Raw genomic sequence first — 21,145 nt, 5'->3', positions numbered from 1 at the left:
TGTAACTGAGGGGGAAAGAGTGCGCACGCGATTGCTTCAATATACTCCGTATATTTTAAATTGACGTGTTAACAGCGAAATTATAATGCTCTCTCGAGTCTTTCGTGCTGTGAAGCCGTCGTCGTAGCTCCATGCATATCAACGTGTTTTAAGAGAAGAAAGAGAGCATTGAGGAGAGAGAGAGAGAGAGAGAGAGAGAGAGAAATAGAAGGAGAATGGAGTCTCCCTCTGGCCGCTGCCCACGGACGTTACACCGCAATTACTCGACAGTGTATTGATCCGGCGGTTCGCAGTCTCACGGTTCGCAGAATCCCTCGTTGGAGCAACCCTCTCTTTCTCTCTTTTTCTCCGTTACTCCGAAGCAAAACATCCTTTCATTTGAGAAAGAGAAAAAGGGGTAAACGAAACGGGTACGGAGAAGAGAGAAGTCGGAGACGAGAATGCGCGCGTAAGTTCCCTCGGGCGAATATATCCATAAAATAACGTCCGAGTTATTTAGCGTCCGGGCGAACGCCAAAGAAGCGGTCTTCAAGGTCTTTCGTCGCAAGAAATATTTAATCTCTGTGTATGAGCCACGTGTTACAGCGTGTAACAATGGCATTTTTTTTTATACTGAGATTTATGAATAGTTTTTTTGATGAAAAGGATTTGCAACTTGTAAATACGTACATATACATATTTAAATATTAATTTGACATTTTTTTCAAACGAAATTCATTGCGGCACATATCGTATTGAAGGATAATATTTATTCGATTACAAAAATTGAACTTAACAATACAAAAAACACGCGATTTATTAGGCATATACGAAAGATTTTTACAATTTATCGGGAAGCCGATTTATTCTTTGAAATGCCGATTTACGATCGAACTTTAAAATAGAGAACGCTATGAACAACGAAAGCGAATTTTCGTCGTAATCGGTTGTGTACATGCGAGAGTGTGAGTCGCGATCAAACTCGTGCGGAGTTACAACAACGAGTCGTTTTATTTCCGCGAGAGAGGCACGCACGCACGCACGCACGCATGCACGTAGGCACGCACATGTCGCAGCGGCTACAAAAGGAGCAAGGAAACGGTCGGAGAAGGCGCGGTTGCAGGACCGCAGGCCCTCCACGGGTCGCCGAGTGTGAGTATTACGGGACCGAAGCAATTACCAGAGACTTTCCTTTCGCGTTCTTCGACTCTCGTCTTTTTTTTCGCATATTCCGTATTATCGCCGAGAAGGAGGAAGAGGAAAAAGAGAAGGGCAATCCTTGACTCCGGCAAGAAGAGCGAGCCAGCCGCCACGATGCTTTTTAGCCGCATTCATGTGTGCACACAGATGCGAGACGGATAAGGAGGACGAAATGGACATGAGAAGGAGGAGAAGGAGGAGGAGGAGGAGATTACAACCGGGGTTTAACGAAACCAGTCGAGGTCCGTCAAACCGGTTCAGCGAGTTCTCTGCGTTCGGTCACGTTGTCCCTCTCTCCCCTCTCGCGCAAAGGATTGACGGGGGAAAGAGGGAGATAGAGCGGAGAGGTCTGTCGACCTCTGTCTGTCTTTTTCCCTCATCATTCTCCCCTTCCCTCTAATCGTGATGCATATCTGAAGCACAGATCACCGGCACTGACTCGCGCGTTTATTCGGCTCTATGTGTGTATGTGTGTATGACCGATCGAGTACGTATGAATGTGTGCGAATGTTGTGCACGTGTGTGCGAGATCCCCTTAACCAAGAATACACCCACAGTGACTGAGACGAGAATTATAGTACGAGTGAGAGGGGGCCGGGACTCGTATCCGCCCCTGTTTGATAGTCCCGTCGTGATATAGACTCACTAGGGAACCTAATCTCTTTCTCTTTCTTTCTCCTCCTCTCTTTATAGACTCACTAGGGAACCTAATCTCTTTCTCTTTCTTTCTCCTTCTCTCTTTCTCTCTCTCTCTCTCTCATTATCTTTCACCATCTCACAATGTCGACCGTCTCTGTCACTCTACGGTATATCTTGCATTCAAAAGAAAGAGACGTGACGAGAAAAATGGCAAGAGGGATAGGTATAGACGAAAGGAAGGAAGCCACAAGCACTCTCTTTTCGGTCGTCCACATAAATACAAAGATTCGTTTGTATGTGTGCGTGTGGTGGCGGAGTGTGATCGTGGATTGCATCTTAAGGGCGTGCCTCTCTTCTCTTGACCCACTCCACGATTATCTGCTCTTTTTTGTCTTTTTACTCTCACATTCCACTCCTTCTTCCTTCCTTCCTTCTTTCCTTCTACGCACGTTTTCTCCTCTTTGTTTTTGTTATTTGTTCCATGAGAGACCAAGTAGCTACAAAACCTCACGAGTCAGTCTTAAATGTATTACGCGAAATGCTTGTCGGCGAATGCCGACTGACGGAAGTGCTGAATTTTATATACTTTCTTTAAAGACATTTTTGCTCTTTTTTTTAGATGAATATATACGAAAGAATATTGCAGAGAACAATATTATTCTTCTATATTATCTAAATAATAAAAATAAGTCGTCAATAATAAATTATCGATAATGCCTTTACAAGAAAAACAGTCGCATGATTAACTCGAAATATAATGACATAATCAACGAATATGATGACCTTAGCACGTCGCTCGTAAAGTCAACCAACCACGAATTTCCAGAAAAAAGCGTTTTTGAAAAGATTACGATAAGATAGTATTTAATTTTAAATACATTCAATTTTATTGTTTTATTACGATAAGATAGTATGCCCGCGATACACAGAGTGATGGCACAGACATGAACACGGATGAATGATCGTTCTCTCTCGCAAAGCGAGGTCAGAAACCTGACAAGTCGATTTCTTGAATGACGCGCGCAAGGAAGTTTCCATCGGGCAAAAGTAGTAGTCAAAATTGTCGCATATGTGTCGCCGCCATATGGCAACTTCCCTCCGACACGGGAATGGTCCGTATTACTGGACGATTTGTTCTTTCGATGTCTCTCGCATTCTATTTCAGTATTTTTCAACCAGCGAAACAAACGTGATGTTTCACGCGCATTGCTTAGACTCTTTGGAAAATTTTCTATAAGAATCGTGGTTAGAGAAATTTGAAAAATATTTTTCTTTGTATTTTTTATATATAAATAGTTTATTTTGCGAATATCTGTATTATAGATTAATATTCCGTCATTTAGAAGAGATTGAAAAATACTTAATACTATCGTTTGAATTCTTTATACTTTTTATCCTCGTCCATTCTTTTTCCCTTCATTCGCTGATGTATTAAAGCCAGTCGCGGTTGCTTATGGGTAGTAGATACGTATATACGTGGTTAGCATACCGTTTAGTTCCCGAAGAGAAGCATGACTCGCTTACCGAGTTCAGGTATCCGCTAGGCGTCATCAGCCCACCTAGATGAAAGCACGATGACTCATCTCGCTGTTTCTCGCACGAATCGATCAGAGGTCATGAAGAGGTCAGCCATCGCTCGTCTACTTCCGAGATGCGCGAACCGAGTCTTGGAAAGGTTTTGACGAGGGCAGAGGGGAATATAATGACGATGATTACACGATATGGTCTGAATTCCATCCATGACGAGCGAGCGGAATTAAAATGACAAAGTCACGCACCAGAGAAACCATAGCAATCGAGCGTAACTGCTTTGTAATGATCGAAAGTTTTAATATAACTCCAGAGACGATTATCTACAGTCAATTAAGCGATTAAAAAGAATTATAAATAATTGATTTTTTTTTACGAATCTTTTTAGTTTACGATCCGACTTATTCTTCAATTTAATTTATCCGAGATTACTTAATGAATTCGTAGCATCGAGGGGTATATCGATTTGCTTCGGCGTTCAGTCTAGTACGAAAATGCAACAAACATCTGTTGTAAATATCAGATTTTGACGAAAAGCGCGCAAATGTTCCGGAGACAAGAGCAGATCAGTGCGAGGAGTCGCGATAATCATCTAATGACCCGTCGAAGATATATTAGCGTCGAGGAGTTAATCTGGCGCGAGCTGGGCGAGTTCTTGCCGAAAGACGCACTTCACGACGTGAACACTCGCTCGTCGAATACTGAGAAGTCTTTGAGACTAACGACTAGCTGCATTCTCGGTCGGCTTGCTTCCAGAAAAAACAAGGGAGACTTTTCGACGTCGGAAACGTTGAGTCGCGTTTCTCCTCCTCTCCCCTCGCTGTCCCTCCCCCTCGTTGCTCTTATTCCTCTTGTTGTTGTCGCGACAGAAACCGTCTTGTCCAGGAATAACAACTCGCACGGACCCCCCGAAGTCATTGGCTCGCGTTAATCTCACGAAACGGCCTCAAGGGAAGTCAATTGATCATGACGTCATCGTCGCAACACAATAAAATGTAATAGACAAGTCGGTTTAAGCGGGACACGTGACCAGATCGTGACTTAAAGCAGACACCGTTTAAGATTGCTCTTTCTCTCTCTCTCTCTCTCTCTTTTTCTGGCATGCTCACTTCGTCATTCGCACCGTATTGCTTCTTTAAGAACCGTCTTCTCTTCAACGAGCGCTTTTACTTTGTTCGTTAGAGACTCGTGAGCCTATCTCTCGATACGCGAAAAGAGACGTAACCTGTCAACAATGACGATCTCGGCGATTTATCGGAGATAAATACTTGAAGCGACGAGGCTTTTCAAGGTTTTCGGATTTTCGAAGAAATATAATATAGCTTCGCTAATTCTTGCGCTCCATCGAAAGTGATTCTCTGCTAGTAAAGATAAGGCACGAATCGTTGCATATATAGCTCTTCAACAATTCGCGTTTTGTTTATATACGAAAAATTATTTTTAAGAGATATATAGTCACTAAGTAATAAATAATTATCAATTTATTACAAAAATGGAATATTTTTGGAAGATAATCCAGCAATGATTAATTGATATGACTTGTATTACTTTAATGACAATTATTGATTATGTAGAAAACTGTCATATTTTAATTCTTAAATTACAAAAGATTTTTCAGTTTTTGAAACTAATATCGTTAGTACAGAAACGTAAAACTAAAGTGTGATAAACCATGGCAGATGAAGTCGCTGTGGATAATTAACTGATTAATAGATAGCGAAAAACACAATCTAACTATAAATTTACCCGGCAAGAAAACGGGTTTTAAATTCTTACAACACACGAATCATAAAAACGAAGTCTGAAAAGGAATAACTGTTTGCTTATTCACGCTCACTTGTTCCATTAAATACATATTTTATCAACGACTGGACAGAAACCGGTATTGGACACGCGTACATGTATAATCAATATGCAGAATATTCAAAATATCACGCAAACTGTAATTTCGAAACGACAGCATAGATATTCAAATTAACATCGTCCAATAATAAAAAAGCTGTTGTTTCCATATAGCCAAGTTTGTCCAGAGAAAATTCTGCAAAATATCTGCTATCTTCGTCAGCGTTATTTCTAAACATTGTCGTACTCGACCGAGTTCTTTTATTCAAGTGTTATTTTAATGTATTCGCTCTTTTCGAATCATTAATTTTTTAATTGGTAGCAAATTTATAATATCTTTAAATATTTGATTTAAAAAAAGATATAATACAGAAAAAGATTATTCTGTAAGATTATATTATAAATATATTTATTAATTGAATGATACAATATTGCATATATATCTGTTGTATTGTGAATACTAAATATTAATAATTATCAGATATTTCGAAACTACAGATTGTTGGATATATGTATTGCCACAGAGATTTCGAATCGATTGCTTCTGAAGAGAATGAGCGTGATCGAGGATACCTTGTAAATTGTTCTAGGTTCCCAGTAGCTATTCCGAGGGTTGTAAGTCATGACGCGCAGGTACGTAGGCCCCATAACCTGCTCATCCAATTCGATCGTTCATGGTGGCTCATTCAGCGTTTACGACTCATAAAACCGAAAGCCCATCATGACTGGCCGGACGTTTACAATACCCTCTAAATTGCCCGGGCTTTTCTGTAGGTACGTAGCCGGGACAAACGAGTGTGGCTCTAACGAGCGAAGTAAATCGACCCGACCCGGATAGAAACGAAGCCAGAAACGTCATTACGCTCGGGACACTGACCTGTTAATCGCTCGTGCAATTAGAACGCGTATCGTTGTCCCAGATCGAACGCGAATTCTCGCCAATCGTAACGCCCGCTGTACGACAGAGCACGCGCTTTAAGTCGCGTCATTTCGCGCGATTCCATCCAGTATTAGATTGCGACATGTGAGTAAGAATTCCGCAATCGTTGTTGCGTGACTGACGGTGAAATTGCACGTACTGTTAGATTTTCAAGGTCCCGATATTCGCGACGCCGCAGCATTGTGCACGAGACAGGCGTATCTATAATGGACGCTCGTGTGAATTTTATTTATCGCCGCATTTATTTTTACTGTATACACACACACACACGTGCGACACGCGGTGCCCTTTAAACCCGCTTTCCGAGGCATTATAGTGAATTAGTCTAAATATACGGCGTATCAAAGTATTAATATCTCTTTGTGAGAATAATGCTTCTCGTTGTTTTAATGTATGATAATTATCATTATTTATTTATTAGAATATGAAAATAATAAAATAAGAGATAATAGAGTTTTAATTAATTTTGTCGATACATCGATTTTCTCAAGTTATGAAAAAATCATAAAAATCAAGAGAGGATATTTTCTCGCATAATCAAGATTCCTAAAATCTTCATATATGATAATCGCACGCATGCTTTGTTTAATTTTGCGAAAGCTCTAAACATAGTGAAGTTTCATTCAATATTTTTCTCAGTTATGGAGGTTAACGGCACGACGCTTTCGTTTGTCTCTTTCGAATTATCTCGCGGAGGAGAATGGAAAAGAGAGGCGGGGGATGAGAAACGCATCGCGTTTCTCATTGTTCCTGAATTATTTATTAGTCATAGCCGAGCTCGCAACGGCTGGATCGTAACGATTGAATGGTCAGTGACCGGATATGTGACGTAGTCGCGGGACAAGATGGCCAGTAACGATAATTACTCGCGTGTTTACGACCGACAAAGCCCGAATACCGCTCTCCTCTCCCCAACGTGCAAATATCGGCTACATACGCATATACTTGCGCGTCTACTCAATCACGTGCATATGTATTATTACTTGCGTGTATAAAGTGTCACGAGCACGACTTCGCCAATTATGCGCAGCGTCGGCGAATATCCGGTGTATAATTCAACGACTCATTCAAGCCGATGTTATCGGCATCGATATTTCCGCGTAATATCCGTTTCAATTGTTACGTAAAGCGATGGATCGAATTGAATAAATCCGAAGATACTTAGAGAGAAAACCATAAATATACACGCTTGTCAAACGGCACAAGAGTTATATCGCATTCTTTTACTGCTCGAAATAAAGCTCGTATCACGGTTGAATTATAATATTATGATTAATAAAAGATATAGTAGGAAAGTGTCATAAATAATTAAAAATAGAATTTTTCGTCGCAAAAGTATTTAATTATCTTGGCGCAACGTAAAACTCTTAATTTTCTTGCCATCTAAGTCGTGCTCCACATTGGCGTTAATTAGATAAATCAAGTTTAAAGTTTATTTAGCACTAAATGCGGCACGAAACAGGTGCGAAAATGTACTCAACCATCTTCATCCCGTCAAGTGTATTATAAAAGTTTCTGCCGCATATCATGGCCGTCTCTCCGACGAACTCGGATGATTCTCCGAAACTTTTATCGCGCATAAAAGATGGGTGTGAATAGACGAAGGTGTGTGAGAGAGAGAAAAGGAGAGAGAGAGAGAGAGAGAGAGAGAGAGAGAGACGAAGATATAGACATATAACTCTGTATGACAGAGACGAAAAATCGAGGCCTTGGCTTGCTGTCTCAACGTCATAAAGATACAATAGAAAGGCGCGCAGCTGCGAGGTTCTCCCTAGGTCCAGGCCACCGTGGATGCTGTGGGCGTTTCCACCCACTCTAACAGCCTCCATCTTCTTTTTTTAGATTCTCCTTCTCGTTTTATGCTTTTTTCTTATTTCTGCCTTGTCGGACCGGCTATACTCGCTAAGGCCCGATACGTGGAAACTTAAGAGGTGGGGACGAAAAAGAAATATAATAAAAACGAAGCGGGTAGGCCGGACCCATATGGTCGACACGTGACGAATTCTTGGGGCTCGGTCCTCGTAGATCATATTTTCCATCCCTTTCTTTTTCACGATCGCTCCCGTTTTACCTCTCACTTCTGCGGAGCAGAAACGCCAGCGGTCCGTCTGCGTGGAGGTTGACCCACGTATCGACTCGTTACCGTTGCCGAGATCAGGTTCAAGAAGAGAGAGAGAGAATGATGGCAAGATAGAAAGCTGTTCTCGGAGCGTTAATTAAAGCGTTGCTCTCGCAGGAGTAGAACTCGTCTGACCTCGCCTGGCGTTAACGGGCGATCGTGAATTATGTCATTCTTCTCTCTCTCACATGTCGGCTCGATACGGTAGCGATCTCGGCGATACAGATTTTAGATTTCTACGATTTACATTGCAAAATGTTACACCGCGCGGCGTTACGTAATGCCCCTGCACAGAGTAATACGATTTAAAATCTCTTCACGCGATCAGAATTTACAATTCTTCATACGATTTGACGTAACTTGTCATATAGAATGTTAGATTTTATAAATGCATCGGTGATAATATTTCTTTTTTCGTTGGTCCATTGTGACATCCTGAAGATTTAAATAGAATTAAATAGAGAAATTTTTTACGGCTATAAAAACATTCATAAATCTTTTATTTTATACCTACTCTTGACTCTTGATTAGCTTAAATTTTACTGTCATTCTAACATTATCATTTTTTATTCATGAATTGAAAAAATAAACTTTGATTAAAACTTGAAGAAATGTTTTTAGCGAATCGAGGAAGTTTGAAGATTTTTAACACAGATTTAACATAAATGAAAAAATTTTATTCTAGAATTAAATTTGAATGAATTTTAGTTTAACGGGATTGCAAATTAGAATCCAGATATCAAGATATTTAGAAATTTGAAAGTAATCGCTCCCAAACTATCATTAAAGAAAATTCTATTTCGTATCGATCACACACTCACATACACACACATGCGCGCGCATCAGTAAATGTGTGTGTGATAGGATTATTTTAAAAATACTCTGTGTGTGCACACAAGAAGTCATTTAAAGTGAATATCATGTGGAAAGTATGGATCGGTCGATCGCTCCCGATCTTTCCGGCTCGTCGATTCCAGGCGACAATACTTGCGAGCGATCGGTCGTGCGAGACGAGGCGCGATATCGATATTATCGAGAGCACGTACACAATCAGTGTACAAAGAACGTGTATTTCTATTACTTCCTTCCGTTCTCTTTCTCTCTCTAACTCGGGCGCAATCAATCTCGATTTATCGCTCTATTACTATCGTGCGTGTTATCTATTGAAGCGCACAAACGAACTCACGTTAGCCACACATCGATGATGATGTGTCATTTTAAAGTAAATGCGTTATACACGGTCCATTGTAATTTTACGGTCTATCCATTAAAGTCGATTGGATTAGCGAAAGTCGAAAGAAAATGTTTGTCGATCAAATAGTATGCCAAGTTATCTTTATACAAAAGATGAGGAAAATTATATGCCCATTTGAATTGTCGGAATGTTGGCTGGAATAATATTGATATTTTAAGAGAACGACGATCGAAAGAAATCGAATTTGTTCGCCACAGCTCGACCCAGTTTAGCAACGTTTAGAGGAGATGTGCCCCTTTAATTCGAACGGACGGAAATATCGCATTGCTCTTCGAGATAAATCATCGATCAAATGATGAATTTTTTTAATCGTAGCGCGCCGTGTTCTACATATTCTGCAATACTTGCATATTGATCTTGAATGTTAATTATTTAATGTCACGATTATGTGCTTTACGGAAGATATCAATGGCAAATACTTGTATATTATATCTACTTGCTTATTAACTAAGAAGCTGTTGACGCATTCGTCATGTTCATGTGACACATGTTGTTTTAATAAATGATAATGTAAATACTGTAATGCGGGTTGGGCGATAAAGAAGCGATCCTGCTCTCTGTTCTCTCGCGATTGTAAAGTGTCCCAAGGTTGCATTATAACAGCTGCGATCGTGTCTCTTATGTAAGTATGTTTGACAAGAATATATAAAGCAATTCAAAATTGTCGTGCGATTTTATCTTTAAGTTAGTAAAATTTATTCTAATAGTATCAAGACGGGGACGTATTATTCTGACAGAGCACATTTACAATTTTTTATGTATTCTTTGATTTGCAGATCGTGATATTTTGTACAAAACCTTGAATATTTCGGATAAATTATATTTCGAGACAGACGCAGAGACAGATTCCGTTGCAATAAAATTTCGACGCTGTTGTGTCACTTCTTTTATTTCTTTAACTTTGGAGGTCAATGGAGCAGATTTTATTTTTGAATGCGATTTTTCTCTTAAGAGATTGTGATTAAATGTGACACTATAAAAGTTTTGTGCCAAGTTTTTAAAATTTTCTTATTACCTAATAGACAGATTATAAAATGCATATAATATTTTATATTTGGCAAAGCATATCAGTCATAGTGTTGTAAAATTTTATTTCACTATTGTGACATTTCGAGATGTCGCGTGTCCGTTCGCGCTTAGCGTATCGTGTCTAAACTCCGCCAACTGTATCAAACTTCCGTCAGGATCAACTTTGTGAGTAAATTAGGTGGGCTTGACGCCACGCGTCTTGGTATGGGGTCTGGTAGTCTCAGAAGCAGGAGAATAAAAAGAGAGAGAGACCGAGAGAGAAAAAGAAAGAGGTAGGAAAACTTGGCGGCACGCCAGTATTTTTATTTCTGCCAGCTCTTTCCATCTCCTCACGTTCATCCCGAATCCCGGATCCTCAATCCCGTCGTTATTTTTCCTCGTCTCTGCGACCTCGTGGCGCGGGATGTCTCTCCCTTTTCTGCCTTCGCTTCTGTCATTCCGTTCTGTTTCGCATTCCGCGATGTTGGAAATAAATTTATCAACAAACGTGGCGAAGACGCGGGAGATCTTGGTTCACAGCATCGCCGTAGAGAGCATCGGCAGAAATAGCGGTTCCTAAAATAAGCGTGGAAGACGAGACGCGTCTCTTCGAAGAGACACACGGATCTTCGCGCGACTGCGAGGAGAGCGATCGCGGCTCTCTTACTCGTTGGCCAATTCCTTCATTCACTCGTATCGCCTTTCGATACACGATAAGATACGATTATCAGTTTTGTCTTTAATATTGTTACAATATTATTATTCAATATCGCGAAAAAAGATCATTTTAAAATTTCATCCGCGGAAATTTTTTATATTTTGTAAAAAATAATAATGACAATATTTTAATATAAATAATCAGAATTCGAATTTATACGAACGCAAAAGGATATTTTTATATTATATAATTATAACTTTAATGAGCATCATTTGGTTCGCCGTGAAACTATGCGATTTTTCTACAAACATTTTTTTGCGTCGCGCTCTTTGATATCTGCGTGCATTAATTGCTGTATGTAATCTGTTATATCGTATGTCCCGCAACGGCATTATTTGGTTTCTCCCGCTTAATTGATCAGCCTGATTATCAAAGTACCGCATCGTGCATCGTCGACGCATAAATCGCTTCCGAGCGTAAAGCTACGCGATATACGCGCTTAAATCAGTTATCGTATATAATTTCGTGCGATGCGTGACGTTTTATTGCTGTTTGCATACTCTTGCGTATTAAAATCCGAGTTCTAAAAACGGAACGACAGAGTGGGTTTCGCAGTACGTATATTTTTCTAACGTCTCGCGATTAACGGCAATCTTGAAAATTGCGCAGTGATCCTATTAACATAAGACCTCGTATTCATGCCGCATATTTAGCGATTATCTAATTCTGTTCCATTATTCATGCGAAGTTCGTATGCGAGATATCGCGAGATAGCGCGAATGGGACGTGGTACGTTTTAAGCGTTTAACATCCGAAATCTGTACTATACAAGAAAATTTGAAGAACCGTTAGAGAGAATGAGTTAATAAAACATATGCAAAATTTAGTATGGTTGAATGTTACGAATGGAAAAACGAATAAACGATAAAGCGATTTAAATTTATCGGCTTTAATAGTTAATTGACAGCTTAGAATTTTAAATGAATAGAATTCTCGTATCTGCATTTATCGAGAAATCATTTCTCGCGAATAGAAAATTATGTGATAACAATATTTAAAAATAATAATAATTTACTTATCGTATTTATTACTCGCTCTACTAACTTCTATATGGCACACTTTCCTCTCTCGTCCTTTCGTAAATAGGTAGGTAGGTAATGTAAAGTTTGGAGGGAGGCAATAGAGCGGATGGCAGTGACTGATACTCGCTTTGAAACTAATGGCGCATACAGAATGCGGATTCAACATAACGCGGTCGATAGTAGACGTACGAGAGAAAGGGCGGCGGCGAGAATCGGAGAAAGGAGGAGATGGTAATGTTTTGTTAAACGCGGAGAGAGAGAGAGAGATCCAAAGAGAGAGAGAGAGAGAGAACTCGAAGAGCTACCTGCCCGCCTGTCTGCATGAAGCGTTGATTTTGACAAAGGTTTAAATGCCTAGCGAGGTCGCTCAAGCATTTCTAATTCCACACCCCTGTAACTCGGGGCAAGCTGACGATGTCTATCAAACTGTGGGGATGCACCATTGTCCCTCGTGACAAAGAGCATCGGCGCCGGCGTAGGAGTTGTTTTTCACACACGACCCGACCCTTTTGAAGGGTCACATGCGCTTTTAAAGCCCTTCACGCTTTCCACGCGGCCGAGCAGGATGCAATGCAAGGTCATGTAAACAGCTCTCTAACATGGAGAGAGATGGAGGCTCTCTATCGCAAAAGATACGCGACCCGGTTGATACAATTCGCTCTAGCGAATTTTTAAAGTGTAAAGTGTTAGCATTTTTTTTAGTCACACACATATTATCGATTATCTTTATATGAGATTGCACGAAGATATATTCTAATGATAGAAAAATTAAATAATTTATTAATTTTTTTTAAATTTATTTATATATTTCATAAACATGTAAAAATTTTCTTAATAACGTTATTATTATAAATTTTTTTATTCTCGGAGGATTTTTTATTTCTCTTCTTATATTGGTATGTGAAACTCGTGACAGAATATTCGTTTTATTTCATCATACTTGTTTCAAAGGACAAAAGCAATTTGTCATGCTCTCGTACACACGACGATAAGAATTTACATGCAAATAAACCGCACGTGCAGGTTTTATATAATGCAACTCGCTGCGAAAAAACAATTCAATGACTAACATTATGCTTTACATTTGCCAGCATAAGAGTGTTTTTTTCTTTGTTTGATATAAATATCTAATCTGTCTCTCATAATATACAAAAACAATCATTTATCTTGCAATATAGTGTAATCTCGCAATGTTTTTACAAAATGATAGTTACATGTTAATAACCTGGTTATCGCGTATTCCGAGAATCATAAGATTACGTGTCTTGATTTATGACATTATCGCATTTGAATATAAATGTATGTGCGTATCCATTACGTAATCGTCATTTTATGATACAAAGGAGATATTTTCGGTGGAAAAATGAGAATATTATAGATATAAAAATGCATTGCCCCGTATACTTATAACCTTCCGATATATTTTTCTAAAGCATTCTCTACTTTAACGCGAATTCTGTGGCAGCCGCATAATCCTTCTTTTTGATATCCCGATAAGGGACACTTGAGAAGGGAGAATCCTCTTACTTTTCTTTAGAATTTTTCTGCCAGGATTATATTTTTTGAAAAAAGAAAACGGCATCCCACAGTTTGCTAAACAAAAATGCTTTTGTAAAAATGTCAACTCGCAGTCAATCATAAAAAAAACACATATCTAAAAAAATATTTCAAAAATTGTTTTGAAGTTTTTGCACAGTACATTCCTTTGTGACCACAATACCTGGACGGAAATCATTGTGAAGTTGTCAAGATTAAATCATCATATTCTGTCACTCGACGTCTCGTTTATATGAATTATTTCAATATTTCCCATACATTTTATTATTTTATGGAAAAATTTCACATTTTATGAGATATGAAAAATCACGCCTTAATCTAATCAGTAATTGTGTAATATCTCGTTTCTCAATAGCCGTTCTTTCGTCGAGCGTTAATAGGACGTCGGATAATCGTATCTCGGTCCGAAAATAACGGCCGCATGTGGCGAGCAACAACAGCGCGAAACATAGTACGCGATCACTGGTCAATTATGCCCGATATAATGCACGCCGCAGCCGTGCAACGACAGAACGACAAACCGCAGTCGCTAGGAAACGGGATGCACGTCGAGACTCGTTGCAATGCACATCCGTGTATGTTGCCGCACACACGCTTACACACTCATGCTCTCGCGCGAACTGCACATATCGGATAAACACACCCCACGTATGCATCGCTGTTGCCCGCTGTGGAGTAGCTCTCCCCCTCCGGGTAATAACAGTAAATCCCGAGTAATAAATCCCTCTCCTGTATCTTCCTTCCCCGCCCCGTCATCCTTCTCTCCGCTCGTTTGCCTGCACGCGCGCGTGTGCGTGCTTATGCGTGTTTATTCCCCTCCTCTACCTGTCCATCTCTCCATTTCCAACCAGTCTCTCTCTCTCTCTCTCTCTCTCTCTCTCTCTCTTTCTCTCTCTCGCGCAAGCACGTATACACATGAACATGTATTTCTATCCGCTCGCCTCTCCTCAGGATAGATATATGTGTATGATGTGCATTGTTGCAAATTGCTCCCATGCTAACGGTCATGTTCCTACTGGGTTAATCGAAGACCCCCTTGAACTCCCTTGAACCCGGTTGCCGGATTGACGCGACGGCGGGAGCCGGAAACCCGGTTGAATTGCCGCACGATTCCTCGGATGTAATGATGCTCCTTATCGATGCGCGCATCGCTTTCGATCGAGGTCAGTGAGATTTATTACAGCGATTGATAATGCACTACCGTTTTGCCGAACGTGCTAGCTTCCGAAACATATGAGATGGTAATATACATACATGATTGCATACTAATAGCGAGATTTGGTATAGTAAATTAGGGAACGATGTTACGTTCAACCAATAACAATCTTAACTCGATGATCGTCATCGTATTAGATAGTGTTAATGATTCGCTATTCTTTTCTATGTTGCAGTTCTACTAACGTGACATAGATGGATGAAATAAATTTAGATAATATTTTTTATCGTGATTTATTTTAATATCGAAACTTGAAATAGTACTTGACTTTAGAAATATCTCGTAAAGCATTGTTAATTATATGATAGGAATGTTTTATTATATTTGAGAAAACATGTAAGTCTTCGCTCGTTGCATTGCTTTTTTTTTTTTTTTTTTTTTTTTTTTTAATTTACGCATCTCATTTTTTCTTCTGAATAAAATTCATAATAATTGTTTCAAGAGATTTATATATCATTATCAATGTCAATGACATCTCTGTAATTTACAATTTTATATCAAATGGAAGATAAATGATTTGCAAAAAAATATATAAAAATTGATATATTGAATATACAAAAGTTGATATATATTTATGCGACGAATATTACAGGAATGGAATGGGGGCGGGAGGGATTGCAAAAGTTGCCAGGGAGATTGCTTTATATAACGTCCTAGGGTTACCAAGTTATGCGAATCACTGATTGCGCACATCAAAGGGATTACCTCGGTAAATCAGCTCCATCATCTCTCTACACGGTGAACAGCCGATGTACCGGACAGCTGTAGGGATCGATCGGTCGCTCGCCACAATTACGCGGTCCGATCAAGGGTATCGAGATAACCTTCGTGCGCAGGGATATCGAGTGCGCGATAATCTACCGTCGATAATTTCAATAATTAGCAGCTATGCGGCTCGTTCGCCGATCCGCGACGGCTCTTCACGCATATAATCAGTAACTTCCGTCGCGTAATATCTGAAATTAGATGCGCGCCGCGTAATGTTCAGGAATTCTTGATTCGTGGATAAAGGAAAATAGAATTGTGAATGAAAAAAATTTCGAGTCGCACGATAGTTTATTGTTAGATCGCACGATGAAGTTTCATGCTCTTTTAAAAACTCTCCAGGTTAAAGATCAGTTTTCTCGTCAGTTATATTCAACTGTCAAGTCGTATACGGTGATATAAAGTTGAGATAATACACGGTTATCGTATAGAGGTATATTGTATGATATTATATAGCGCTATCACGATTACAAAAGTAGGGCATAAAGTAAAAGAAGTTGTTAACTAAAGCTGTGTTAACGATTCACTCTATTCTTACCTACGTTATAGTTTTATTAACGCGACATAAATAGAGGAAATAATTTCAGATAAATATTTTTTAAACATACTAACTATAATATATATTTTTAAAACAAAAGTTTAGCACAATAATATAATATTTTTAAACGTATTAATATACGTTTATATATTTGTTGAACGTGTGTGTATTTTAATTTATAATATATATTTCTTAAACGAGATTTTTTACCGTACTCGCGATTATAAATAAAAATAATTGCAATGTCAATTTAATTCTTCAATATTTGTTCATATAACATTTGCGGCTCGTTTCTCGTGTGTTTCAGAAAAGAATAACGCTCGTAACAACCGACGTCGACGTGTGAGCGAAGGTGCTAGTCGCGAGAAGAGTGAAAAAGATTCGACAGAAGCGGCATTATCCACGCGGCAGCAGGAAGATCGAGAGAATAAAGGTCCGCCATCTGGCAAGGTCAGCAATCGTGTAGCACGGCCGGTGTTGGAAGAGGCGAATAGCGCGTCTGGAAGCGCTTCGAAGCTACGAAGACGCGGCGCTCCGGTAAAGAGTCCAACCGCCGACCAGAGTCCGGCACAGCATCAGAGACCGGTTCGAAGAAGGCCGAGGCCAGGGAGCGGCCAGGAGGTCAAGCCAGGCGCAGAGGAGGAGTCTGTCGAGCATCACCATCATCATCGTACCGGAAGCGGCGCGAAAGCCGACAAGGACGAACGTCTCGGTAGCAGATCCGAGGAAGAGGAGGAGGAAGAGCGAGCTCTCGAAAGGGAGAATGAGGAGGAGAGTCCGGAACGTTGCGATCCATTGACTAAGCGGCTAAGAACAAGCCCCGTCGGCAGAAAGCTTCGATCCGAGAGTAGTAAGGGCAAAAACGCCGAGGAAGCTGCAGCGGATCGGGCCGGGGAGGTGGTGGTGGAGGAGGACGAGGAGGACGACAACGACGACGACGCCGAGGAAGAAGCCGGTGTGGAAAAACACGACGGGGCTGAGCGGGAGGTCGACAAACTCGAGGAGAACGAGGAGAGCCAGTCCAGAGAACGGGACAGAGAACCCGAGCCGCCACCTCCGGATAAAGTCGATCCCGGAGGCAATCCAGCTTCCAAGGAACAACAGCCAGATAACAAGCCAGAATCGAGAAAGGACGCTCGCGCGACCGATCGGGACACAGATAAGATCGGTGAGTGTAAGGAACAACAACGACAACGGAAACAGCAGCCACCGCAGTTACTCGTGAATGGATTGCACGTCGATTCGCCGCTGGTCAGCGACAAGACGAATGTCATCCGCGAGGACAGTCCGTCGCTGCTGAAGTCGACGACTCGATCCAAGACAAAGGGTTTCGCGGAAGAAGACGGAGAGGACACAGCGGCGGCGGCGGCGGCGGAGGACGAGCGCGACGAGAACGCTAGCGAAGAGGAGGTGGGCTCGCAGCGGTCGCGCCGAACAGAGCTGACCACCACCGAGTTAGGCACGGAGGATAGCGTGGGTAGCGTCGGCGGCGTGAGGGCGGCCAGCGTCGAATCGGTCGTCGAACTGCTGGAGTCGAGCAGTCAAGACTCAGGCTCCGTGCTGGAGAGGCTGAGTCCGCTTAGTAGCAGCGGCGGCGGCGGCCCCGGCAGGCAGAGCAGCCTGCTCCTGGAACAGCAGCGGGAGCAGGAGCGCAGTCGGCACAACGAGAGCCCGATCATCCTTGCCGAGAGACTGAACAAGCCGCCACCGCCGATCGCCGGTCACCATCATCACCATCATCTACAACCGTACCATCAGCCGCATCATCAGCAACAACAGTTTCATCATCACCACCAACAACACCATCAGCAGCGTTATTCCGCCAGTAGTCCGGTGATTCACCATCATCACCAACAGCAGCAACCGCCGCCGCCGCCGCCGCAGCATTATCACCATCAGTTAACGAGCAGCTCGCATCAGCACCATCATCATCCCACCGCCCACTTGACCCCGTCGAGCCTCCTCGAGGTGCAACAACAGTCTCACACATCGAGGGGTGGCGATGAGGCCGGCGGCGGCCTCATGGAGGTGGAGGCCGGGGCCGGTATACCTGGTGCGGGCGTACTCACCGGTGTGTCCACAGCGATCGGCGGCATACGGGCGTCAGGAGGCAGCAGCAACAGCGGCGTCGCCGGTACTTACGGCGATAGCGGCTCCGACAGCGGGGTAAGCTCGCTGAGAAGCGCCGGCTCCGGCGACGAGAGAAGCGGCAGCAGAAGCTCGGCGCTCAGCGTCGAGGAGACGACGTCGTCCTCGACACCATCGGCAGCGGCGATAGGCACAGCCGCCGCCGCACCGGCTAGAGTCTGGCACGTGCAGAGCATCCAGCACACGACTCTGCTGATGGCGCATCCTCAGGGCGCCTCCAACGCCGCCGCGAACGCCGCAGCCACGGCGCCGCCGGTTGGCTACCAGAGCCCGGCGCCTCCGGGTCATCACGCCACCGTCGCGTCCGAGATGCTCTGGAGGCCTATTCAGTCCAGGACCTACCCGCCGTTATCGCATACCCTCCTGGGACCGCAGCAACCCAGTCCGGAGGAGATGCTCGAGAGGGACCGCCACGAGAGGATGCTGCGGTGAGTCATATTTTCTTTAATTCACAACATTGTTGTGAATGCGCAATAATTTATCGAAAATCGTCAAGGAATTTTCAAATTGAAAATATATCACGTAATATAGTAACGTTGCTCGCGAAAAATAGACGAATTAAAGAGAAATTGATTTTAGAATTTATTTTGTCGCAAACGTTTAATCTTTGAAATCGAGAAATCAATTTTAATTTTACGAAAATATCAATGGAACAATCCAAAATAAAAAAAATTGATCTTTATTTTTTTAAATGACTAAAAAAAATTCTTAACAACATCGATATCTTCAAGATCAGATATTCAATTGCACGTAAATGAATTTTTTAAAACTTCTCTGATTAATTCTTCTATTTTTTATTTCGAAGTAAGAGTATTAATTCCTCGAGCGCACAATGCAAACATTGACACATGTTTGTGAATTTACTTGAATCGATAGTAAGATCCGTGTCTCGATAAACGGCGTCGTAAAAGGCTTGATGTTTTATTACGTCTACTATAATCAGTTCGGTCAATTGATAGTTGCAACGTGATATGCAACGACGATAAAAAGTTTATCCATCGTGGCTATTTTTCCGCTCGACTACGCGCACCATTAATAGTATTGGCGCATGCACGGGCGGTTTCAAATACGTACATAATAATGCATTAAACGACAGTGTATCGTGACTACATTATGCCAATAATCTAGTCTAAACCTTAATCACTTTTCTTGCGACGCGTGTCGTTCGTCGCAATCGACGAACGCGACTTTTTTTTCGCTCATTGTCAGTTAATTGCCTCGTGGCCTCGTCGATAATCTCGACAAAACGATGTGGAAATAGCACTTTGATTCAATATTAGGAATAATATTGCAAATTATTTCGCTTTGAGAAGCGAAATTTTGTGTGTCTTGTCCCTCTGATTTTCGATATTTTAATTATCTTCCAAAATAAAAGTAATTCGTCCGAGCATAATATACTCTGCTCGCGTGTCCTCGCAAATGAAACGTCCAGCTGACCGGTAGATTTGCAAGGAAATGAGACTGTCGTGGAAGTGGATGTCCGTTGAAGCAGCTGCATTTGGCGCTTTCTCGCCGTCGTTTCTAGCCATCGGACTTTCTTTGTTCGATCCTCTCTCGCGTGACTACATCAAGCGTGTATGACATACGTGTACGTATATACATATATATTGGCCATTTTCGTTTTTCCGTGTGCGCGAAGAGAAGATACGCACAAAGAGACGCGCTTAAAGAAAGAGGTGGACGGGTTCGAGCGTGCGTATCCACGGCCACGTCGTGCGTGCAAGCGCGTGTGTGTATTTGCATGCGTTTCCGGGCGCCAGCTGCGAGTCGCTCCTCCGACTTCCGCCGGATTATCGCGATAGAGCGACCGAGGCTCGTTTGAGTAATCGAGTCATCATTCGCTCGGCACGCCGACAACGAGGCGGTGACCCGAAACCGTCGCTCTTCGGCTCGTATAAATAAACCGGTGGGACACTTACCAACACACGCGCGCACACCGACACTCCGTCGCTGATCGGCACGTGTCGATGACCCTGCCAGTCGTACGCGCAGTGCCTTGCTTGACCTCGCCGAAGGCCATCCGCCAAAACTTTCGGTGTCGCTCGGCGATTTCGATTATGCGCCTCAATTTTTATATTTCACGAATGGATTGTTAGAAGTTTATTTTTAAAAATGAATAGAAAGTAAAAGAGTGATAATTTTCATCGTCGAAATCGCGTTTATATAATTTTCTTAACGTTTAATTATCAAGACAGTTTGATTGAATCAGATTAATTTTAAATCTGGAGTAATTTAAAATAATTGAAAGATTTCTTTATCTCATAGCAGTTTGCGGATACTTTTTACGTCGTTATTACAATCTATAAATTCTTCTTGCGAACAGTTCCATTTTGCAGTTATCCGCAGTTATAAAGTTTGACGCGTAAAAAGTTACTTTTGAAAGTATGAAACTTTTACATGCCCTTTCTGACATAAGTAACAAAGGAAACTTGGTCAGCCGTGACTTCACGTCTGTCAATGATCATATATCTGTCTCATTTTAGCGAGATATTGATTGAAATAAATGGCGTGTAAATCCTATGCTAAAGTTACTAAAAGTTTTAAAGTGACTATAAACTTTAGATTATAAATAATTTAAATATAGTTGTTAGAAAACAATATAGTCGTTATCGCGATAAAGATTATTTCCACAAATCGAAAAAGAAAACTATATTTAATATCTCGATATT

The 21,145-nt window shown here is 41.6% G+C and overlaps 1 protein-coding gene across 1 annotated transcript in view; it reads left to right on the top strand.

Moving 5' to 3' along the window:
* LOC115237891 (probable JmjC domain-containing histone demethylation protein 2C) overlaps positions 1–21,145 on the top strand; it is a 304,898-nt gene that overhangs the window by 159,548 nt on the left and 124,205 nt on the right. The window contains exon 8 of the mRNA XM_029811255.1: positions 16,636–18,904. Within this exon, the coding sequence (XP_029667115.1) occupies positions 16,636–18,904 (2,269 nt within the window). The remainder of the gene's footprint in view (positions 1–16,635; positions 18,905–21,145) is intronic.

The sequence above is a fragment of the Formica exsecta genome, unplaced genomic scaffold (assembly GCF_003651465.1).
Source record: "Formica exsecta isolate Colony F162 unplaced genomic scaffold, ASM365146v1 scaffold314, whole genome shotgun sequence".
In the NCBI taxonomy this organism is placed as follows: domain Eukaryota; kingdom Metazoa; phylum Arthropoda; class Insecta; order Hymenoptera; family Formicidae; genus Formica; species Formica exsecta.
The sequence above is the reverse complement of the archived record's forward strand: the minus strand, read 5'-3'. Positions and strand labels throughout refer to the sequence as shown.